Raw genomic sequence first — 25,349 nt, 5'->3', positions numbered from 1 at the left:
GTGGCAGCTGGCACCAATCACTACGTATTTATTTATTTATCTACTTTTAATTATTTATTTTTCAGACAGAGTCTCGCTCTGTCGCTAAGCTGGAGTGCAGTGGCGCAATCTTAGCTCACTGCAACCTCCGCCTCTAGGATTCAAGCCATTCTCCTTCCTCAGTCTCATGAGTAGCTGGGACTATAGGCGTGCGCCACCACGCCCGGCTAATTTTTGTATTTTTAGTAGAGAAGGGGTTTCACCATGTTGGCCAGGATGGTCTCGATCTCTCGACCTCGTGATCTGCCCGCCTCAGCCTCTCAAAGTGCTGGGATTACAGGCGTGAGCCACCGCGCCCAGCTGTCACTAGGTACTTATAATTACTGTTCTTTGAAACTCGAAGTAACTTTCATCTACCCAGTGCATACTGGTTTCAGAAAAAGCTTTGTTGCTTTTATTTCAGAAGATTAAAATTTAATTTTCAAGTAAAGACTCCTTTTGCTCCAATGGAATTTTGAAATGTTATACTCGTATGAAGAAAAAGAGAATGTCAGAATTTATAATTTTTATGGTACCATAGAGGGGATACTACTTAATTATGCCAGCACTGTCTGCAGAGGTCTAAAGAACCACAGGCTGCTGTCTATATTGAACTTGTTAAGATTCCTTTTGTTTCAGAGTGCCTGAAGATTGGTCATGAACCAAAAATGGCCGTTAAACAATGTTTACTCTCATAAGAGGTGAAGTAAACCCAAATTAAAACAACAGTGAAGTATCATTTTTTTTCTCTATGAAAGAGATAAATATTAAATTTTAAAAAGCAAGTAAGCAAGAACCCTCCATCTTGCTAAGAAGGGAGGATTATTTATACCCTAGTTGCCCACTAACGGAGATATCATCTTTCTGGATAATAATCTAGTGATACATATCAAAGCTTTTAAAATGTATATGCCCTTTAACCAAGAAATTCACCTTTTAGGAATTTATTCTAAGATATAATAATACATGTTTGTAAAGTTTTAGTGATGGATATTTTTCTTGCTATTGTTTCTAATAAGGAAAATCTTAGAAACAACTTACATGTTTAAAAACAAGTGATTGATTGTTTATGGAACATCCATAATGGAATACCATGTAATTATTTAAAATTCCATTGTAGAACAATTCATAATATATTTAGTTAAAGGGGAAAAATGCAGAATGAACAGTGATGTATACAAACAATATTAATCAGAAATATAGGTGGTTTGTATTTTCTTCTGTGTGATTTCGAACTTGAATCCCATCTGCAAGCAGAAAAATAAAGCTAAATATTTAAGATAAAAAAAATAGCTGTTTTTTTTCAGAGAAGCAACAATCTAGTGGTGTGTGATAATTTATAAGTTGCGAGATTCCATAGTTAGGGCTTTAGCCCTTTGCATTTATCTTTTGTCATCTCTTGAATCCTCTTCAAAATACACCCACTCTACCCATAACTCATTAGATCTTGAAAGCAATGTTCTGATAGAATTTTATATTTAGAATAGGCCGGAGCACTCTTCCCTTATTTTACAGAAGTGATTGCATGACTCTCTAGGGTGAGTTGCATATTGAGAGGGAAGACAATGCAGTGGCTAAGTGGCCACACGTTGAAGCCAGGCTGCTGGGGTTTGAATACCAGTTCCCCAACTTCCTAGCTATGTGATTTTGGACAAGTTGCTTAACCATTGTAATTCCAAGTTTCTTGTCTGTAAAATGGGGGTATGGTAATATGTCATAAAGTAGTTGTGAGATTTTAATGAGATAATCCATATAAAGTGCTTAGAACTTTGTCCTGCTAAGTACTCAGGAATTGTTAGTAGTTTTTATTACTATTATTGTTTGGATTAAGAAACAGAGGAAAAGTGATTTGTCCGAGATTATACAACCACTTAATGGCATTACTAGGAACAGAATGGAGGAAGGTTTTTTCTAGCAGAAATGTTCAGTATCCTCTGAGCCTGGCAGGACAACCCCAGGTTGTGCTTTTGGGATGCAGGAGCTGATCTGAAACAAGCAGTACCCAAGGACAAGGCCAGCCTCCAGGGAGTGACTGATCACAGTGGGAAGCCAAATGGTAGAAAGCCAAGTGAAGTTAGGGAAACTGAAAGTCAAGTTAGGAGGAGGAATGAAGCCTGGAGCAAAGAGCTACTATAAGAGAGAGCAGATGACTCAGAGACACTCATGGGAGGTTAATGTGGTTTGAAGTCTCAAGGTCTGGGTAATTAAATAGACAAATGGGGTTTAGATGCATGGGGGAATTTTAAGTATAGCTTTGAGAAGATGCCTAATGGGGAGTAATAATAGAGGATGAAACTGGGTGGGGTCAGAACAAGGAGCTCAGAGTCCAGGCATCCAGCTATGATCATCCTAAAGGAACAGCCTAAGTTTGAAGAATCGTAAACAGAGACATTATCAAATTTACTTTAAAAAAAATCCCCTGGCAGAAGAATGAGAACTGATTTGGAGTGACAAGGCGATCATTTAGGAGACTATTGGAGTAAGCCAAGGAGAAATGGTGAGGGCATGAAACCAGGGCAGTTATGGTGGAATCAGAGAGGAGAGCATGCATTTAAGAGATATTTAAGCACCAGAATTGACAGAATTTGGTTTTTGACAGATGTAGACACTGGGAGGGGAGGAGAGATCTAGGTGCATAGTGGCATCCTTCACAAAATGGAAGGTATAGGAAGCAGAGTGGGTTTGTGCCAGGCAGAGAGAAAGGACAGATGGTGAATTCCTTCTTTAACGTGTTGAGTTTGAGGTGCCTGTGGAGCAGCTGGATGGAGATGTTCAAGTAGACAAGTAGATATTCAGGTGCAAGTTCGAGAAAGAAGAATGGCCTGGAAGGCACATGAAGAGTCTTCTGCATAAGTACAGTTGATAGCTGAAATTCTCATTGTGGGTCAATCCAGTAGCAGAGAGGATGGAGGACTGAATTGAGAGGAAGCCAAGGACAGAACCTGGAAAACCTCGACATTTCAGGAGGGAGATGAGGAAGAAGAATCTACAACAGATACTGAGGAGAGGCTAGAGAGACTAGAGCAGCCCAGGAGAAAAGTGGTGTCATAGAAATCAAGTGGGCCTGTAGTCCCAGCTACTTGGGAGACTGAGGCACGAGAATAGCTTGAACCCAGGAGGCAGAGGTTGCAGTGAGCTGAGATAGCACCACTGCACTCCAGCCTGGGTGACAGAGTGAGACTCCGTCAAAAAAAAAGAAAGAAAGAAATCAAGTGGGGAGATGGATGCAAGAAAGAGGAGAATGCATCCATGGAAAGAGCATATTTACCAAGCTTCAGTGTTGAGCACGTGAGATGTGACATAAAAGGTAACTGTAGTGACTACATGCTAAGCGTTGAACTGTGGCTCCCTCAAAGTTCATATGTTGAAGTCCTAACTCCCAGGACCTCAGGATTTGGTCATATTTGGAGATAGGGTCTTTACAGAGATAATAACATTTAAATGAGGTCATTAGGGTGGGTCCTAATCCAAGACAATTGTGCTTATTGTAAGAAGGGGAAACACACAGTGGGAAAGCAGTGTGAAGACACAAGAAGACGGCCATCCACATATAAGCCAGGGAGAAAGGCTTGCAGCAGATTCTTTCCTCACAACCCTCAGAAAGAACCAACCCTGTGGATACCTTAAGTTTGGACTCCTGGCTTCCAGAAAAAAAATAAATTTTTGTTGTTTAAGCCACCGCAGTCCGTGGTACTTCGTTACCACAGCCCCAGCAAACCAATACACTTGGCGAGAGTGCATACAGCCAGAGAAAGAAGCTGTGAATAAGTGCATCAGGGAGGAGGGAAAGAAACCAAAACAGGATTGCATCACTTAAATTAAGAGTAGAAACATTTCACAAAGCAGAGTGTAGTCACAGGTCAAATTCTGCAGAAAGGCGAAGTAGGAGAATGACTGAAAATGTCAGTCCAGAGGCCCTCAGTGACCTTTGCAGAACGCTCCCAGTTGAGTGGAGGCAGTAGACTTTGGAGAGCTCTGAAGATGGAAGCAGCACAGACGGTCTCCTGCAGAAAGTCTGGTGATAAAATGAGACCTCCTCACTGGAGTAAACTCACCTCTGCTGTCCGTGGAAATAATCTGGAGCCAAGCCAGCTAGACCCGGAGTTCTTCCTTCCTCCATTTTAAAGGTTAAACAGAGCTGAGGTCAATGGCTCATGCTTGTAATCCCAGTGACTCAGGAGGCTGAGGTGGGAGGATGGCTTGAGGCGAGGAGTTCAGTTCAAGACCAGTCTGAGCAACATAGCGAGACTCTCATTCCTTAAAAAAAAAAAAATTTTAATTTAAATTAAAAAAAAAAAAAAGGCTAACCAGAAATAAAATTCGATACTTTATTTTTCCCACCCAAAACTAGTTTGGGAAGGATTTCTGGAAGAAAATAATTTTTGCAGTCATTTTACATGTTGGATTTTCAGTACATATACAGATTCTATTCTGTAGTGTCAGTTCAGAGGCAAGCTATAATTTCAGGCTTTGCAGAGGTAAAGCCTCTGGTGAATCTGGTGATATAAAGAAGAAAACAAGCCCAAGAGAAATTTCAGGGATCATTTATAATTTACATCAATAAGCAGATTGGGAAAAAAAAAAAACCCATTGGAGATTGGAATAGAGAAACATTTTCTTAGAAAGCTTTGAGTCAAAATTAATCTTTCTCTAGTGGCAGGAATATGATAAGCCAAACAACCCTAATGTCACAGCTCTATATTATTAGGCATCAGATTAATCAGATTTGCACTAAAACATCAAGTAAAAATAAAAGGAATGAACATTTGGTTAAGTGAACCAACTAGTCAATACAAGCCAGAAACTGGTAAAACTGGATAAACCTAAAATACTCAGCTACCCAAAGGCCAACCTAGATTATCACCCCAATCTTACAATTATTTTCAACCTACTAAACAATAAATCTTTATCAAGAGTCTGATAGTTTAAGGTACTGTGATGAACACAAATGAAATCACTGATACCTTTTTTTAGTCTATTTAGAAATAGAAACCCGCAATTACGAAATGACAAAAGCAATTAATGCAGTTAATAATTCAGTAATTGTTTTAAAAAGAAATAAACATGACAAAGTTCATTCTCACTAAATACTAAAGAAATGCCAATTCAAACACCAATGAGATATTTTCCTGTATCAGATTAGACAGTAAAACAAACAATCCAGTTAGAAAAATGGGCAAAAGATATAAAAAGACATTTCCCCAAAGAAAATATACAGATGGTGAACAACCACGTAAGACAGTCAACGTCATTTGCCTTTATGAAAAAATTAAACCACTACCTACCTATAAAAATGGTTAAAATAATAAAAAATAGTGACAACACCAAACGCTGGCAGGATGCAGAGAAACTGGATCATGCATCCATTGCTTGTTGGGAATGTACAATGGTCAAGTCACTCTAGAAAACAGTTGGCAGTTTCTTATAAAACCAAACATGCATTTAATATATGACCCAGCAATGCGTTCTTGGGTTTTGATCCCAGAAAAATAAAAGCCTATGCTCCTGAAAAAATCAGTATATGAATATTTATACCAGCTTTATTCATAATAGTAACAAACTGGGGAAAAAAAGTCCCTCAGTGGGTGAATAGTAACACAAACCGTGTGTGCAAGATGTTACCACGGAAGGAAGCTGGGTGAAGGGTACACAGGACTTCCCTATACATATTGTCAATTTATTTTGAATCTATAATTATTTAAAAAATTAAAAGTTTAAAAAGTAAAAAAAAAACAAAAATGTTCATCTTCACTAAATATTAAAGAAATGCCAATTCAAACACAAGATATTATCCTTTTACAAATTAACAATTTATGTGGATTTTGGGATGGTTGGGAGTAATCATGCTAATAAGTATGCAATAAGAGTATACCTTCATATACTACTGATTGTGGGAATATGAACAGGTAGAACATTTCTGGAAAGCAATTTCTGTCAACATATATCAAGAGTCTTAAAAATGGTTGTGCAAGCAGACACCCTGGGCACTTCCAATTTGTCTATGTTCTTAGTAAATTTTTTTTCAGTTCATTCAGCATCTTTGTTCCAGGCACTGTGCTAAACATTAAAAATAAAGCAAAGATGAGTAAACATGATTTCTGTTCTCAAGAATTTCAGTTTTGTGGTAAATATATCAAAGGTGATTTTTTATAAGAGTTTTTTATAACTGTGTGACGTTTCATAGGAGCATGAAGGTAGCTGTTTCCTATTTGCCTGTAGGCATATGATGTCTTAGGTAAATGCAAGGGTTTTGAGTTAGTTTGGTTGGTGTCAAATAATAAGTAGTTAATAAATCATCTTCTATTTATTAGTGGTATCACTTTGGGAAACCTATCAGCTTCCTGAACTTCAGTGTCCTCTGTAAGATGAGGCTACTAGCACTTGCCAATGCCATGAGGAATATAATAATTTATAATGGACAGGAAGTCCTATGGAAAAAAAATATTTTAGGACTCGCATTCTTTGCTTTAAAATCTATTATTTCCTATATTTTTAATTGTCAGAGTTCTCTAGCTCTGCCTTTCTGATTGATTTCCAGCAGATGGACTCTTACCTATAACCTAGAAGTTGCTATAGTAGATCTCCTCCTAACTATAGATAAGAGAAGGGCATGCCAAATGCAGTTCAATCAGGTGAAAGTCAAGCAACAAAGCCGCCTAAAATAAATTTTATGTAAGGTAGGATGCCAAAAACATTAAAATAAAATTCTATTCTATAATAGTAATCATGTAAGTGCTTTCATGACATTGTCTATGAAAACCTGCTTTTTCGCTTTCTGGACTTCTAAGTAAGTAAGCACGTAGAAAGAATTTTTTTTGTTTTAAAGACGGAGTCTCACTCACTTTGTCACCTAGGCTGGAGTGCAGTAGTGCAATCTCAGTTCACTGCAACCTTCACCTCTGGGGTTCAGCCTCCCCAGTAGCTAGGATTACAGGCACATGCCACCACACCCAGCTAATTTTCTTGTATTTTTAGTAGAGACACAGTTTCATCATGTTGGCCAGGTTGGTCTCAAATTCCTGACCTCAAGTGATCTGCTCACCTCAGCCTTCTAAAGTGCTGGATTATAGGCATGACCCACCACGCCTGGCCTAGGAAGAATTTTAGAAAGAAAGCTCCATATCAGGAATTGAGAAGCCGGTGTTTTAATTGAGAATATATTTGCACAAGTCTTGGCATAAACATTGGTTTACAAACAAACATACAAAGTAATGTTCATTAATCTTGCATCAGGAGCTGCCCAACAACTCCGAAAAGTCAGCTTATGCAAAACCAGCCAAGGACAGATGAATCAGTCAAACAAGAGGGAAAGGGGAAGGGAAAGTGTCGTTCACAGGCAGTCTTTGAGGCAGTGCATAAACTATGCCTCTCCACCATCCAGACAAGACAACTGTGACACAGGGTTGACAAAGCAGGACAATAAAGGGTAGCTGCTCGTAAGGTGGGGATGATGCTGGAGCAAGGGGGTGCCCCAAGAGGCAAAAAAAAAAAAAAAAAAAAAAAAAAAAACGATAGCAAACAAATATGTCAAAATAGTCATAGTAGTTACCTCCTGGTTGGTGGGATTATGGAAATAGGATTATTTCTTTGACTAAAATTGCCAAATCTTCAGTACAACTACATTGCTCTGCTGAGCAGGATGAAATCAAGTTGAAAAGTAATCTAGTAGTGAGGTACAGCCCCTATGCCACGAGTGGCCAACATAGATCCTCAGATGACGGAAGTGAGTGATGCAGGCCTGTGGTTTATGTACAGCTCCATGACGTATGAATGGCAGAAGCTGTGTACGCCCACAGGCGAGTCCCATTTCGAGGAGTACTTCTGGTCACCACTCTGTCGTCCTGTGTATAAGGATGTGGTTCAGAACAGCCAAGTCTTATATTTCAAGAGGAGCCAGAAAGGCAAACTTACCAGTGAAATCCTAATATTTATATAATGGCTCAATGTCTGGAGGGGCTGGTTTGGTATAAACCACCAATTTTACCTCTGACCTCTGTTAGTGCATCAGAGGTTCAGGAGAGAGTGAGAAAATTGTAAATTGACTATTTTAGGAATATTATATTGGGGCCCAGGCTGCAGTGAGTCAGAGCTAGAAAGTAGGGGGCTGGAACTATTTGACTATTAATTTATTCAATAAAGTTTTATTTAATGTTAGAAAGATGAAGATGAATCAGATGGAAATCCTGTTTAGAAGCTTCTATGGGAAGAGATATCACCATAGCTAACATGTCTTAGCCTCTGACAGGAATTATGGCATACTCTATTGTATCATATATGATCTCGTTTAATCATCATAACCGCAGGAGGTAAGTACTATCATCCCGGATTTTCCACAAGTGAAAACTGAGTCTTGCTTAGTTACACAGCTGACAACAGAACCAGGATTCCAAATGCCAATCTGATCCCAGAGCCAAGCTATGAACAACCATGCTATATATTATTATGGCAGATCAGGGAAGGAAGACATTACTTCTAGCAACAAGAAACATTTGTGGATGAAAAGATTTGAGCTTGGAGAGAGCTGTGTTGAGCCATGTCCAAAACAAGTTCTGGCAACCATATGATAAAGGTAAAAGCCAGAGATTGAAAAGTAAAAGCTTGTGGACTAAAAATGGTCCTTAGACAGAGAGTCATCAAAACAACAAAAAAAACCAAAAACCTTAATCATAATTAATTGCGAATATTTCAAAAATCTGGAGAATTCACATAAGTTTAGATTTCCAGCTCTTCCGGAGAATTAGAATATCTAGTAACAGTGTGCTAATAATCCCAGATGCATATACTGCATGAAACATTTTATCATCCATAGGCTTCTTAATTTCCTTAACAGCAGTAATATTAATAATTTACATAACCTGAGAGGCTTTCACCTCAAAACGTAAAGTCCTTCTAATTGAACAACCTCCTACTAACTTAGAGTGACTATACGCATGGTAACAACTGGTGAATCTGGCAGAGGCTGCCCAACTTCCAATGGGGTATAAGCTATCCTCTTCCTATGCAACCTGCTTGCCTCATTTATATCAGCTGCTTGGATGCTGCAGATGCTTGAGTCTAAGAGCTGTGGTCTGGAAAGTGAGGCCCCAACAAGGAAGAAGGAACAACCTATGGATCAAGGGAGGTGAGAACTGGGAGTCCAGAAATGAAGGTTATTTGCAGCAAGTCTGGACCGAGCCATTCCACTCCTTTGAGGAGACAAGATTCTAAGGAAAAGGCCATTTACATTCTGCTCTCCAAGATCTCTGAGTGTTGGAAGAAACTGAATTGGGGGAGAGGGGGAAACTTGACTGGGGCTCAATACAGACATGTAAATTTGAAGGAAACAGAGTTTAGATGACAGGCAGTAGAAAAGTTAATGTGTCCATTCTATGGCTGACCCAAGATTCTGTTTCCAGGAGATCTCTCTGGCTTGTTAAGTGTTCACGGTTGCAGGGGAAAAGTTAGAAAAAAAGAAAAGCCAAAACACAGCCCCTTAAATGTTTCTAATTTTATTTTCAAACAATCAGGCAGAGTAATCCCTTTACACACTCTTCAGGCATTGGCTGAGGGTCCCAGTCAAGAACCATTCAGTTCTGGGGGCCTTAGGAAAAATATTTCCTATGATTAAAGTAACTTTGGACAGGTTATTGCCTTCCTTGAGCCTCAGTTTCTTTGTCACTTAGAAGGCTGAATGGTTTCCACGTTCAGAGGGTAAGGAATAAGAGGGTGAATGAAGAAATATCAAGTACATAGCTCAGAGTAGGGAGAAACAAGTGACCACTGTGATGACCAGGGACAAGGCTAAGAACTTACTCAAAAGGTACCCAGCTGCTCAGTATTCTGTCCAAAAAACAGACACTGACATCAATCCAACATTCTAACAGTAGTCACATAGCATTATCAGCTAGAAATGAAAACACATTCAATTCTATATTCTGCTAAAAGCTTGAGGGTCACACTAGCTGTGTGATCCTTGGCAGCTGAACAAAACCCTCTGAAAGGCAGCTTCCTCACCTATAAATTTTTTTTTAATATTTATTGTGAAGATTAAATGAAGTAATGCACTTAAAATACTTAGAGTGCCTTAGAGTTCTAGCAGAGTGCCTAGCTCATAGTAATCAGTTAATAGATATTGACTTTAATAAATAGATACTTAACTGAGCCTCCACTCTGGGCCTGTTACTATGCTAAGTACCAGGAGTAAAGGGAAATGAAACACGTTCCCCAAACTTATGGAACTCAGAGCAGGCCAGCTGAATGAGCAGTGACTTTTTAACAGGATGAGGAAACTGTTATAATGGAAAAATAAATAGTGTGAAGAGGGACTAAGGAAGATAAAGATATGGTGAAAAAAACAGGGAAGGGTTCAGGCTCCAACTGTGGAGTGATCTGGATCTGAAAGGAAGAGTGGAGTATTGCAGTAGAGAAAGCAGGGAAGACATTCCAGGCAGAAGAAACAGCTTCCACAAAGGTAAAGAAGGCAAAACGTTTTCAAAGGTTCTAGGGATGGGGGATGGTGGGGAAGATGGTCAAGGAATAGTGAATGGTTCAAGTGTAACTGTTGTATGGGTTGTGGAGGCAGTTGTATGCGTTGGGTAATAAAATCAGAAGAGAAAAATTGAATTCACACTTTGAAAGGCCTTGTGTGTCTGGCTAAGAAGCGTGACCACTAACTCGTGAGGAGTAAGGCGTGGGTCTTTAAAGGAAGGAAGTTTCATAATCAAATTGTTCTCCATGAAAGATAATGAAGGGAGTCACTGTTGCAATCAATCGTCCAGACTAGAGGTGACGAAGACTCTAAAACTGGCCACCAATGAATTGAAAGTGGATGGTGAGGAAGAAAGAATACAGGGTGACATAAACACAATATGTAAACTCCAAGGTATGAAAATGGCCTCGTCCCTTCTTCCTTACCACAGTCATCCCAAGAGACCAAAACAAAAACACAGAAAATCTCTTTTAAAAATAATCTCTTTTGTTTGTATGCAAATAGGCCATCCACAGTGAAAATGCAACTCAAATTCAATATTTTGTCTGCAATCTGCCAAATGCAAAGACCAAATTGGTTTACAAATACTGTCCTTCTTAAAAATTCCAACTCCTCACATTAAAACTATAGCCAGCTAGTGCAAGTTAAGATTGTTTGCAATCTTAAATAAGATTTGAGTAAAGCTGAAATTGAGACACTTTTCAAAAGAGGCCATCCCTTACTCACATTGCTAAAGAGTAGAAAGAGTGACACCTTTTACCAGAAAATTTCTTTCAGGCAGTAATGCCTCTGTGTGGCGGCAGACCCTTCAAGTCTTCCAGATAAAGCATGTGGTGGAAGTAGTAGGGAGCTGCAAACATTGCAACTCTATGATTCTGCATCACCGACTTGAAAACTACAAGCCCAGGTTGACAAATGCACATTTTAAGTGTTCAGAGAAGTCTTACGTGCCTTGGTCACAAAGATGCCACAGGGAAGTAAGTCTTTGAATGTGCAGTGCCCTGTCCCCACCTCTGTTGTGAAATGGAAACTTAAAAAAAAAAAAAAATCACTGATTTAGAAAACCACTGGTTTTTTTTTTTAACAAGTTTAGTCATATTGCCTGTGTTCTATATACCCCAATCTATTTCATTTTACTTTGTAGTGTACATTTAATTTATACTCAAATAAATATTTTACATAAGGTGCTTTCACGGATCTTCATGCTTCCTTAAATTTTAAATATGCTGCCATTTGTTAAAATGTGTTAGTTTTGTTATGTATTATATCCCTTCCCCCTGCATGCATAGAAAAAAAAATATGAACTTAACCTTCAAGCAACTTTTACATTTAGAATATTACCTCATTTTATTTCTTCTAACTGAGGTTATAAAGAAAATGGCAAATGTCATATGCTTTGTAAAGAAATGACAGTTTTTCAGAATATGTAAATGCACACCCTTAGACAAATAGGCCACTTAAATTCAGAGTCACAGTCTTTTGAATATTGGTTTAATATTCTCAGGTAAAGATTGAAAAGGTAACAAGTTTGGGAATCAGGTATCTACTTTGAGTTCTGAAAGGTAACATCACAGGTGTTGGTAGTTTATTGATATTTAATTTTTAAATGTGCTGCTGTATATATTTCATTGGTATGAGAAATATTTTACATAGTTATGTTATTTGTTAAATAATAGACCATCTTTTTATAACCTATCAGAAGAAGTCCTGATATTGTAAGATTAGATTGTAAATCCTACTGAATAGCTAGAATACAGAATTATTAAATTGGAAAGGAAGTTAAATCACTTAGACTGTCCTTCCCCCAGGAAGTTCTCTCTACAGTGTTATCCATGACAAATGTTTATGCAGGCACCCTAACCATTTAAAATATGAACAGAAGGAGAACAGATATATCGATAAACCTATTCCTGGGACAAGAGACCGGGGGAAATTTTTTTTAGCTGTGACCTACACAGCTAGTTAGAATCTACCTCATGCTCTTAAGATGGTGTTTAATCATAAGGATATCATACATAACTGAAGTTATGTAATGTTGAAAATCATTTGGTGGCAAGTACCTCAACTTTATTAGGTCAGTGTAGGTCTCCTACATTCAACTATGGTCTCTAGGAGGGCAGGGACCACACTTCTTAGCTCACCCTGGATCTCAAGACCAGTCCAAGGCCTTCATTCAGTCAGAGCTAGTTAAGAATTTGTTGATTGAATGAAGGAAATTTTAAAAAACTAGAAATTCCAAATGGTGCAATTACATCTGTGAATTTTAAGGTGTTATTGGAAAATGGGAAATATTACTGAGATTCGAAGATGGATAGGAACAAAGGTAAAGCATCAAAAATGTGCATATTTGTGTATTACTAGAGTCAATAGTGATTGCCAGTTCCTATGCAGCCCTGGCACCACCTCTGAAACCTTAGCCAACCCCTTCCATGAGGTGTTGAGATACACGACAGACAGGTGATGAAGGAGAGGTGCTCTGGATGTTGCCTTGCCGCTAGATCCTGGTCTTTAGTGTCCGTGTCCACGGGGTGAGTTGTGAGCCCATCAGTTTCCCACACTACAGTCCTTCTCTGGCTTAGCCTTGCTTCCGTGTCCTGTGGTCCAGGTCCCCCCGGCCCCTGTGGCCTGCCCCTAGGGATGGACCCTCCTCCACACACTTCTGAGGAGCTCCTGATTCTGGGCATGCCCCAGCACACCTCGACTCCACTCTGCCTTGTCTCCATCAGACCAGAGACCTCACTTAGACCCTGGGTATGGGGTTGCTGGTTCCCCATGTGCTGCGGTTGTCACTAGCCTGGGCTCTACCCAGGTGCCCATCTTTCTCATCTTCCACACTGCCCGTTCTGCTAAAGCAACTGCACATCTGAAGGCTATACTTATCCCCAATTCAATGGTACTTTTTCTAAAATGCATACACCCTAATGCTTACCCTTTTGACAACTTTCTCCTGAACCTACCTTTTAATATAAGCAAATTCAGTCTTCAATTCAAATAAGTGTATTTTGCTGCTGAAGCCACCATGTGATTTTGAGAGATAGTAAAGACAGACAGTCTTTTGCATTCACTTGTGGAATCCTGAAAATACCTCTTAGTGTCCCTTGCTTTTCTGACTTCTTGCTTGAAGACATCTAGACAAAAATGTGTCCCTGGGTCCTAGTTTCTGGGTTCAGAAATTGATTAAATGCAAGAAAACAATATACATTGCCTCTTCCTTAGCATGCATGAATGGTAGGTGTGAATTTGCATCATGAGAAAGTAAATAAAAGAAGATTCCCCAGGGCAGCTAGGGAGGCAGAAAAAGCCAGCCTAGGATGGGAGTGGAGGACGTGACAGAGGTTAGGAGAGTGAGAGTCCGTCCCACTCTACCTCGGTCACTTACTGGTATGATATAAATGCTAAGACTGCAAACTTTTGGCTCACACAAAGAAAAATACTCAACTTCTAATGCTTAACTATGTAAAATTTACTTTTAAATTACAAGTTACAATTGTGTCGCCCCTCAAAGAAACAAGAAACTCATTACATTTCTAAGAATGTTCCTTCAGAAACATGGAACTGAAAGCTATTTTTAAAACTTGATCTGGCCCTTAGAAAACTGGGGCCTTTTCTTTAATTTACCTAAGGAATTGACATAAAAGTCTAGGGTTCTGCACCAGAAAAATGCAGAAAGTGTCAAAATAGAAGGCAGAAATACAAAAGGAGACTTTTCGCAACAACGTTCTATGTCTAGCATTTGATTCCAAGGGTGCAACATGGGGAAGTGAACAATGTGGACTGTGAAATTGATGCTAATTTTCTTTCCCACTAGTCTAGCAGCCCTCTAAAATGTCACATTATTAATTTAGTTATTTTACCAGAAATCCGTGTATGTGGTTAGTGTGTGTGTGTGTGTGTGTGTGTTTTTAATTAAGAGACTTTACTTATTTTTAGAACAGTTTTAGATTTTCAAAAAATTGAGCAGATAGTACAAGAATTCCCATCTACTCCCTTTGTGGCACACAATTTCCCCTATTTTTACCATCTTGTACTAGTGTGATGTATTTCTTACAATTAAGCCATTGTTGCTGCTTCGTTGTTATTATTATTTAAAGCCCATAATTTACATTAAGGTTCTCTCTTTGGGTTGTACAGGTCTATGGATTTTGACAAACATATAATGTAATGCATCCACCATTATAGTATCATACAGAACAGCTTCACTGCCCTAAGAATCCCCTGTGCTCTGCCTGTTCACCCTTCCCACCTCTCCCCAACTCCTGGCAACCACTGATCTTTTTACTGTCTCCACAGTTTTGCCTTTTCCAGAATGTTCTATCTTTGGAATCATACAGTATGTACCCTTTTCAGACTGGCATCTTCATTAAGCAATGTGCATTTAAGTTTTCTCCACGTCTTTTCACATCTTGATGGCTCATTTCCATTTATTACCACAAAATATTTCGTTGTCTGGATATACCACAGCTTTACCAACTGAGGGGCATCTTAGTTGCTTCCAGTTTTTGAATAAAAGTGGCTATACATATTCATATATTTTTCTTAGTTGTGACCTACACAACTAGTTAGATTCTACCTCATGCTCTTAAGATGGTGTTTAATCATGAGGATATCATACATAACTGAAGTTGTATAATGTTGAAAATCATTTGGTGGCAAGTACCTCGTGTGTATTCATGTGTAGGTTTTTGTGTGGACATAAGTCTTCAATTCAGTTGAATAAATATACCTAGAAGTGTGATTGCTGGATCATATGGTAAGAGTATATTTAGTTTTTTAAGAAACTGCTAAACTATCTCCCAAAGCGGTTTTACCATTTTGCATTCTTACCAGCAATGAATGAGGCTTCCTGTTGCTCCACATCCTCGGCAGCATTTGGTATTGTCAGATTTTTGGATTTTAGCCATTCTAGTAGATGTGTAGTGGTATCTTACTGTTTTAATTTGCAATTCTGTAATGACATATGATGCTGACCATCTTTCCATATACGTATTTGCTGTCCGTGCACCTTCTTTGGTGAGGTATATGTTCAGATCTTTTGCTCCTTATTAAGTTGGGCTGTTTGTTCTTTTATCTTTGAGTTATAAGAGTTCTTTGTGCATTTTGGATACCAGTCCTTTATCAGATATATCTTTTGCAAATATTTTTTCCCAATCTGTGGCATGTCTTTTTATTCATATAATGGTTGATATGTGTTTCTGCTTTAAGGAGGAAGGGTTTTAAAAATACAATTTACAGTAGCAGTAAAAATAAAAATTCACTGCAAATGTCTTATGTTCACTCTCAGGTAATGTCAGGGAACTAGGGACCCAGCAGAGTTTAATTAAAGGGGAGTGTCAAGTCCTGGGGGCTGTGGCTGACAATCCTACTTTATTAGCAATTGTGCAGCAGGCTGAGAATAAGAAGACAACCCAGTCCTGAGCTGCATCACTTCTAAATTAAGAATAATTCAGGAACTGTGTTTACAGTGAAATCCTGTCCTTCTCACATAGATTATATTATGTATAGGATATGAATTTCCATCCATGAATCCAAGTACATAAAAAATCATCACTTTGAAAATTTCCTTTAGCTCAACTTAATCCCATCTGTGAGCCTCCATTCTGCTGGTTAAACAAGAGACCGTAACTGGGTCATGCAGGCGTCACCTTCCTTTCCTGCAGCCCAGTCAGAATTCAAGAAGTTCACCTGGTACCTGGAAAATGATGGAAGGACCTCAAGTCCCTAGTCCGTCCTGGTTGCCATTGGCACCCTTACTATCTGAGCCCATAGTGGCCTGTGAAGTCCGGCAGCTCCCTGCCCCCATGCCACAGTGGGAAATGAGAATATCTACTGAGGCTGGGCCCCATGAGCAAAGCACACTGCCTTTCTAGGTATGAGCCATCACACCTGAGGTTGCTACCCCTCGGGAGCACGGACAGAGGGTTAGTTGGGTTTCTACTGCTCACGGGACCCATACAACCATCCCCTGCCCTCCCTTCTTGCATTTCAAAAGCATTCTCTCCCTCTCCTTTCACCTCTAAGCCACCTGCATCATCTCTTCCATGGGCTTTCACAAAAGTCTCGATGAACCTTTGATCTTGTATCTCTTCTGCTTTCCCCCTTGCACAAACCTCTGCATCAAGAAAGCTTAGAAAATAAACAGTAATTAACATTTCAATAAATAATGCTGCTCTAATTATTTGTGAAAACTATTCTATATTAGAACTCCCATCAGCGCCACCTCCTAGAGTGCTTTTACACCTGACCACTGGCCACAGGAGGCCACTTCCATTTAACAACAAACAGATGACTGAACTTGGAAAACTCAGCTAAATGTTCAGATGTTTCTAGACTCCCATGGGTTTCTGGCTCTGTCACATGGAGTAGATCTCTGGTGAAGTTTGGTGAGGGCAACTTTCACATCCACACATACCAGCTGCTGTGTGTAGCCTCTCCCCCTCTGGTTGCTTATCCTTGCAGCCTTGGCCTCTTCAGTTCTGAGAACATCAGAGAATGAGGCAGTGGAGGAAGTAGGCCCACACAGAAAGCAGCTTTCTGAAGTAACCTCAGCAATTTCCTCCTCACCAAACACAAGGAACTGATCTTCTCCATTGGGCTCGGCCTCCTGTCAGCCAAGGACAACGCTGTTGACCACTATCACAGTTGGCCCCGCTCCACCCTCGGCTCTGATGACATATGTGGGAGTTAGAGGAATTTTGATTGACTGACTGCTGGCCTGTCACACAAACAAGATGGGGCAAGGGGGTTGTGATCTGATTTGACATGTGAAAAAAAAGCCATGGTCAGCAACCCCCTGCAACTGTTGAAAGGCTAATTCAATCTCAGACTCATTAACAAAAGTGATCTTGTTCACTGCCTGTTCTGCCCTGACAGCCTTCTCTGCTAGGAGGTAGGTTGACTGACTCAGGAAGAAGGGTGCTGGCGGCAGAGCTGCCAATGGATGAGGGTCCTAGAGACCATCGGCATGAGGGGCAGTTGAGGACTGTAGTATTCAGCCGAGAGGAGAGACTACTAAGGAAATTTACAAAATCAGCTTTCAGTTATTTGGAAGGGTTTATATAAAAGGATAAAATAATATGTTCTCGTAGTTCTAGAAAACAGGACAGAGACAAGTAGATGGTACTTAAGGATCAGAGGAGTGAGTGTCAGTAGTTTGGGGATTATTTATAAACAAGATATTTTTCTGTTAACTCTCTTATCAAATAGTGAATTTCCCAACTTGACAAGTAAGAAAGCACAGGCTAGACATGTATCTGTCATGACACTGAAGGGGTCCTTGCTTGCTTGAGTGAGAGACTGGAATGATGACTTTTGAGGTCCCTTACAGCCTAGTAACTCTAGCTAAGTTGGAGAATAAGAGAATTCCATGACACCATATCACCCCTGATTTCTGCTGCCTGCCTCACCATTCATCTCTCTTTACTCTTTTTAATATCCTTCTACGTTACAGCATTGGAGGAGGCTACTCTAAGTAGGAACTGAAATAAGTAGATTAAAGAAGTGCTGTGGAAGGGAAAACAGTAAAACAACTCTTTTTTTTAAGAGCCTACTATTGCCAGGATCTGTGCTAGGCACCATATATATGCCATTCTATTTAATCCTCATGACATGCCTATGAGATATTTAGTATTACTTCTGTGAGGAAGCCAAAGCTCAGAGAGGTTAAATAACTGCCCCAAGAACACACAGGCATTAAGTAGTGGAGCAGGGTTTGAACACAGGTCCCTGTGACTCCAGAGCGCACTGTGATATTTATTTTTACTGATCTGTTTATGGAAAATGATACTGCTTTCTGATTTAGTATTAACACAAAGATTTTTTTCTAAATAGATTTACTTAAAGTATGTTATAAAAATACTATATAAATAATGAAACAGATTTTACATGAGTATGAAGTGTTACTAGTAGCTAGAATGATGAAAGTTTGGGAAATACTACTCCCAATATTTTGACAGCTAGCCTTTCAATTTAGCCTGTCTTATATTTGGACTGCTGAGTACAAGGAAAAGAAGGAAACATGAAAATTAAGTGAAATATGAGTTACTTCCCCTATGCTCTGATAGGTGGGTAATTGGTCATATGTTACAATGAGAAAATCAAATGAACCCTTTCAAACAACAGCAAAAAAATTGTGATTGTAAAATCCAGAGGAAAACCCCAGGTGGGATCTATCTGTATGAAGGATGAAGTTTCCAAGGTCTGAACATAGAATGACTGGGAGGAAGTGATGACCCTGTGAGTCAAGACCCTGGACTCTGGGGGAGCCCTGTGGGTTTGAGAAGCCCTGGATGAAAGGTGAAGGGTTTTACAGACCTGTTTACAGACCTCTGTAGTGACAGAAGGGAGGGAGATCTTTGTGCAAAGGTCAAAGTAAGAATTGGGAAAGTCTGAAAAGAAAATAGGAAAGTAGTAATGAAGATGAAATAACTGCTTGGCATACTCAGTGCCACGTTATTTACAGGCAAAGACTCCTTTGTTTTTCATAACAATGCAGCAAAAAGTGATTATGAATCACATTTCATAAGTGAGAAGACTGATATTCAAACATGCTCAATAACTGGCCCAGGGTCCAGTGGTCAAGCCAGGACTGGACCTCGGACCACCAGTTCCAAACCCACACCCCTTCCCTTGCACCACACGCTTTTGTGTGGATGAGCCTCCACAACCCTGTCAACAACAAACTGTCAGCTTGCGTCTTTGACACAGCTAGCCTCCAAGAGATCAGGGAGGCATGCCCAGAGGGGGCTGCTTCTCTCTTTTTAAGCTCAAGTGCCACAGACCTCAGAGGCACGTAAATGTCCCCCACATTGAGCAGAGGACTTTGCAGTGCCTGATCAGGGCAGAAAAAGGAGGCATGCACCTGGGGGAAGATCATATATGAGTGAAACCTAGTCCCCGCTGAAGCACTAGGTTTGGAGAAATCTGCTGGGCGTTTACACACCTTTCCCACTTCTGCTTGTGACTTGTAGCCAAACTCAAGAGCACCACCCACTACCGGGAATAGTGGACCAAGGTAACAGAAACAATCTAGATTCATACAATTGGGGTTAGATTAGGATCATCTGAAAATAAAGGTTGTGTACGTCAATTGCCTTCTAACAGGATGGGTGGAGAGGTGTACTTAATGAATGATTTGGGGGAAGGGCTAGAAGTGAAGCACCTGGCCTCTCTGCTCTCACTCACTGAAGACTGTCTTCTGAAGCCTGTGGAACTCAGTGCCTGCCACATGGTTGCCCACATTTGTTGAACTGAACTGCATTTTCACCTATGGGCTTCAAAGGCTGTATGTACTCTGGGATCTCTGGGAATCTGTCAGGGAAGGCCTCTTTGTCATGTTTGTGGATGGGGCTGCCTTTGGGGGTTTCCCAGGGCTTTACACTCATGCTCCGAGGGTACGTTTGTAGTCATTCTCATCAGTGGAAATGCCCACCTGCCGACAGAAGTTATTTGGAACCAAGCAAGAGCACTGTCCCTGGCTGTGGTGTTGTTTCTCTAGTCAGTTCCCCTTTTTGTATTTGAGTTCTGCCGTCAGTCCTGACATTATTTTCCTCTCTGCAAGGAGCCTTAGGAGGTACGGGAAGCTCGCAAAGACTCCTTTTGTTTTTTTCTTACTACCTTGCTTCTGTGTTCCTTGGGAATGCTGCTGTGCTTATGCATCTGGTCTCTTTTTGGAGCTGCAGTGGACAGGCATTTGTGACAGGTATGTTTGTGGAGGCTCAGACGCCTAGGGAGTGGCATGAGATAAAGCTGCAAGATGCATCTGGGCAGAGGTGCTGATGAGCTAATGGCCGGCCAGGGAATGAGTAAAAGGGGTTGCAGAGAGCATGCTTAAAACCTCTGACCATCAGGTTTGCTTCTCAGATTGACTACATTGGAGGTGGGATATTACAAAAAATGTATCCCTTCCTGCCAGATCCCTTCATCTGTTTTTTGTGAGCTAAGAGACAGAATAGGCAGGAAATAGAAGGTGCCACTTACCAAATAACTGGCAGCTGTCCTTGGCCTTGGGGTGCTGGGGTCTCTGAGCAGCCTCTGCTCTAGAAGAAGCAGTCCAAAGATGTCAGCTGGCCCCGCCTGAGTCCCCTGTGCCAGTGGGAAATCCAGAGAAGGGGGATTTCCTCCTCTTGCAGCCTCTCTGCAACGGACTTACTTGGCTTTCCTGTTTGACTTTTCCCTTCTCTGGTCCAGAGACCCTTCCCCAATATTTCTTCCCATCCAAGTGCCCCATCCCAATATTAGCCCCACTTGGCACCAGAGACCAAGAACTAATTTAAAAAGAAATATTCTTGGGCCAAAAAAGAGCCCAGGCAAGTGATTGAACGTACTGTTTCACATGCTGTGAACATATTTGCATTTGCATTTGCAAACGGGCTTAAAATATCATCTCCATTAATAGTAATTTAAGGTTCTGGAGAGTCAGGTGAAAATAGTTTTTGGCAAAGGGAACTTCCTAGTCCTCTTAAACTGTAATAATGAAGGAGATGAACTGTTTGTCTTACATGTAACCTCAATTTTGGGACTAAGGCCCTGGACTAAAATGAGTCTATTTATGTGCTCAGACTTGCAGTTCGTGTTATATCTGCTGCTGCAGATACCATTAATATTATTTATGTGAGCTATCCTGTGTATAATGGAAGCTTTTATAAATCTCTATTTATGTGTTCCTAATATATTTATTAAGTGCTTGCTATATTCCAAGTACTAAGGACTTAACAGGTAGCATGAAAGACATAAGGTGAAGCTGTACTCTTGGTTTCTAGCCTAGTGGGGAAATCACATTAATTTAATCACACTAAACATGACTACATAGTGCTTTAAAGGGAAGGAAATCGTTCTATGTGACTATATCAGCTGATTAATTACTAAGCCTTTGCATTTGATATTTTGGTTAGTCTATTATTCTTGAATTTCATATGCCTCTTCCTGGGTGGGGTGAGGATGGGATTTTATGGAGTCAAGGCTAGGGCGGGTGGGGAGAAAACATGAGAAAGATGAGATGAGCCAAGCCAGATTCTTCAGCAGAAAAATCAAGGTTGAAATACCATGTTTCAAAAATCAGATTGAGGTGGGAGTTGAGGTTAGGGGTCCCTAGGCCAGGGGATTGAAGCTTCAAGCAAGAGCAAAAGCAAGCGCAGAGGGTGGCAGAGAGGTCCCTGGGCGGTTTTCCACAGTCCATTCTAGTGCTGGCAATTCACCTTTCATGGCAGGTAAGAGTATTTGTGGGGTGGGAGAAAGGGTAGGGCCATAGGCTAGGCACACAGCCCTTTACTGGCCCTTATCTCTCCTCTCATCTCCTATACAGCGCTGTTTCTGAACTGTACATTGGCTTACACTCGGGCTGAGGTTTGGGGAATAGGCGCCATTTTGAATATGTTTGGAGGAAGAAAAGTGTGTGTTCAGCACTTTCCACCTCCCCATCATGGCCCTGAGACCTCAACACCGGGAAGCATCTCGTTCCCTATTGGTCCTCCTTTATTCATGGATGGATATGATTCCTTTCTAAGTTCCATGTCTTTTTAGATAAATTAACTTGAACCTAATGCCTAATGGCTTAAAAACAAACAAACAAAAAAAACCCTCTCTCCTCCAGCTAGCATTTGCATTTTAACAGGGGCTTTCAAAAAATGCCTTAGCCCCAGGAATGAGTAATGTGGGAATTCCAAGCAGCAGGGTAGGACTGGTGCGCAGAATGGGGAGAGAAGGCCCCTCAAGTTGTGGCCCTGAAACGTTGGCTTCCTCTCTTTGACCATGATGCTGTTTCTGAGAAAACAAGAATCAGGCTACCTTAGGGGGCCAGGATGGGCATGGCTCCTTTTTAGTGAGTTCTGTAAGCCTCATTCCTGGCAGTCAGAGCCCTCGAGTGGATGAGCACAGACTAGGAGAAGCACTGTGAAACTTTGTATGATCCTTACTTTTTTGGCAAAAAGGAAAAAAAAAACATTGTTTTCAAATTCATCAGTAGTTTGAAATAGGGTGCGCTTTGACTCAGAGAGTTTCGATTCTAGATACAACTCGTCATGCCCACCACCCCTTTACTGCTTCAGGCTCACCATCTCAAGTCGATGAGCCTATAATACTGGCTTTCTTGATCCACCCTGATACCAGCCGTCACCTCTTGACAGGGTTATTTTCTTTAAGCTGTCATTACATCATTTTTCTGCTCCCAAACTATTAATTCCATACTCCCAATTTTCTGTTAAATTAAATATGAATTCCTTACTTGACTTTCCATGTGCTATTAAGCTATCTTGCTCCTTGCTTTACTTATAGAAACTAATTTCCCATTATTTGTCCAAAGACAACCTCTGCTTCAGTCCAGTCAGCTTTTCTTATTATAAAAATTCCGTGATCACTCCTCCATTTCCATGTGTCCTTAAAAAATGTTATTTGATTGGGTCTCAAAAAGTTTCCAAAGAACATTATGCCAATGAAAAGCATCAAACACAAGGTTATACTTGATGTTTTTACACGTGTGTGCATGTATGTGTGTATCAAAAATATGGCTGAAATGTTTATCCAGTGAAACTCAATCAACACTAAAAAATGGTTCTTTCGGAAGCATCAGTTCTTTGAGATCCATTAAACAGATGCTTCGGATGCAGGGTTATGTATTATCAGGAATCTGTCTTGGGAAGAATTATCGGAAGCTTGCAAAGTCTTTCAGGGACAGAGGAAGATAGTTACCACGTTGAGTTCTAGGAAATTAACAATTGTTATTGTTAAATGAAGACAGCGTTTCTCAGAGGAAGACTGTTAAACAGTGCAGTGGCCTAGGCTGACAGCCCTCGTGAGTGGGAGTATCAGAATGAGCAGACTTAATTACTTAGAACCAATACTGGGTGGAACCTCATCTGCTGTAACAGAAATAGACTCGTGCAAGTTCTAACATGCAGGGTACAGTTCTGACACCAAGTCTGACTCACTGTCAAAGCTCAGCTCAACTATTACCACCTTTACACCACCCTTCCAAGCTGTAGGAGTGCTTGCTATACATGTCTTCTGAAGCCCTGGATCACTTGTAGCCAGCTCAGCAGACTCTACCCAGACAGAGATAGAGATACTTTAAATGTACCATATTGTCTACTATGTTAAAATGAGAGGAACTGACTCAGGGTGAGAGCAATGGAGTGTCCAGATGTTCTCCTTTATTTCTCCTTATTCCTGGAAATGTAATGAGAATCTTAGCGGTGAACTGAAAAGTTATGAGTTCAACCGCCTACTCAATTCGAGATTCGCTCCTAAAATGTCTCTTCTGTGTTATTACCCCCACTTTGGTTTGAATAGTACTGGTGACAGGGAGCTTATCACCTCACAAGAAAATCCAGTCATTGATTGTAGCTCTCTATTAAAAGTTTTCCATCGTCTGGAACTGAAATCTGGCTCCCTGTAACTTTTAGTTATTGGAACTACTTGCCCTTCAGCAACAGTGTATGTATCCTCCCATGGAAGGGCCCTTAAATATTTGCAGATGGCCAGCATATATTTGCAATCTTTTCTTCTGCAGGTTCATTACCGTAGTCCTTTTAGTTGTTCTTCATCTGACATAATTTCATTATTCACTAGTGAACCTTGCTGCCCTTCCCCTTGATAAACTGAATTTGTCAGTGTCATTCAAGTATAACTGACCTCACAGAACGTGATACCACAAGCGATGTGGTCTGATTAGCAGAGTTCAGTGAATGAATCCTACACTAGATTGGATGAAATTTTAGTTAGCCGTACCACACTAACATTTATGTGATTTTTATGTTTACTATGGATAGACTATTTCTCCTGTGTCCACTCATTCCTCTTATACAGTTGTTATTTCAAAACTGAAGTACAGATTCTCACACTTACCCTTAAGAAATTCATCATGTTAGTATTAGTCTCTCTTTTCAGGCTTTATGAATATTAATTCAGCTAACCAATTTTTGAGCGATCTCATTTTGTCCCATCTGCACAGCATAAGTTTGATTTCTGTTGCTTTTATTAGTAGTTTTACTAAATATGTGAAAGTGAAATAGTAAAACACAGAGTCTTGTAGCATCCACTGTGGGATCAGTCTTTTAGACAAGAATGATGCAGTTGCTGAGTCAAATGAATAAATGAATAAATCAAACAATACTTTGTCCTCATTTCCTATATTGATCTATAACCATATCCTGTTAATTATAATTCTAAATATTTCTTGATCTATCCACTTTTCCCTCACTTCACCTGCTACTATCCCAGACCAAACAGCCATCTTCTTTTACTCAAACAACTGCAGTAGCCAACTGATTGGTCTTCCTGCATCTGTCCTGGCTTCGCTGTCATCCATTTGCTACATAGAAACCATGGTCATCTTTTCAAAATGCAAATCTGATGATGTCACTCTCAGCTCTAATTTCTTTGATGGTTCACATATAAAGACCGAAATCTTTAACTGACCCAGAAGACAAGTGTGATCTGGCCCCTGCTCACCTCTTCAGCCTTGTCTTTCACTTGTCTCTTCATTTTGGCCACAGGGACCTCCTCGTACCTTCTCTCATGTGCCCTCCTGCCTCAGTGCCTTTGCATATGCTGTTCCCTTTGCCGAAAACTCTTCCTGTCAACTCCCAAGCCCTTCACCTACTTAGCACCTACCTATTCAATCTGTTCTGTTTGCCTATTGATACATTACAAACTGTCCCCAAACTTAGCAGCTTAGAACAAGGAAACCCTTACCCACTCTCACAATGTTTGGGGTCAGGAATTTGAGCAGGCCTTGGCTGATTTTTCTGTTCCTCACGCCATCAACTGGTATCACCTGATGTTATTAAGCTGATGGATGGGCCGATCTGGAGATGCACTGTCCAGTTTTGTAGACACTGATCACTTGAAATGCAGCCAGTTCTAACTGAGA

General features: G+C 40.4%; 1 protein-coding gene and 1 long non-coding RNA gene across 9 annotated transcripts in view; one reads left to right on the top strand and one right to left on the bottom strand.

The window, feature by feature from the left end:
• Window positions 1-20,782, bottom strand: part of LOC139362044 (uncharacterized) — a 40,000-nt gene extending 19,218 nt beyond the window's left edge. The window contains exons 1-2 of the long non-coding RNA XR_011620322.1: window positions 20,462-20,782; window positions 4,074-4,275 (exon numbers count right to left, since the gene is read on the bottom strand). This is a non-coding gene — a long non-coding RNA (uncharacterized lncRNA). The remainder of the gene's footprint in view (window positions 1-4,073; window positions 4,276-20,461) is intronic.
• LOC105470293 (CD86 molecule) overlaps window positions 1-25,349 on the top strand; it is a 60,977-nt gene that overhangs the window by 969 nt on the left and 34,659 nt on the right. For 2 of the 8 annotated variants that reach the window (XM_011722131.3, XM_024789278.2), the window contains exon 1: window positions 19,827-20,183. The exons of 2 other annotated variants lie outside the window; for them this stretch is intronic. In XM_011722131.3, coding sequence (XP_011720433.2) covers window positions 19,906-20,183 — 278 coding nt within the window. In that variant the 5' untranslated portion in view covers window positions 19,827-19,905. Of the gene's footprint in view, window positions 1-18,407; window positions 19,767-19,815; window positions 20,184-25,349 lie in introns of those variants that run through there. 4 more of the 8 variants (XM_024789281.2, XM_011722133.3, XM_024789279.2 and 1 more) reach the window with 4 other exon arrangements.

The sequence above is a fragment of the Macaca nemestrina genome, chromosome 2, assembly GCF_043159975.1.
Source record: "Macaca nemestrina isolate mMacNem1 chromosome 2, mMacNem.hap1, whole genome shotgun sequence".
Classification (NCBI taxonomy): domain Eukaryota; kingdom Metazoa; phylum Chordata; class Mammalia; order Primates; family Cercopithecidae; genus Macaca; species Macaca nemestrina.
This window is presented reverse-complemented; position numbering and strand designations above follow the sequence as displayed.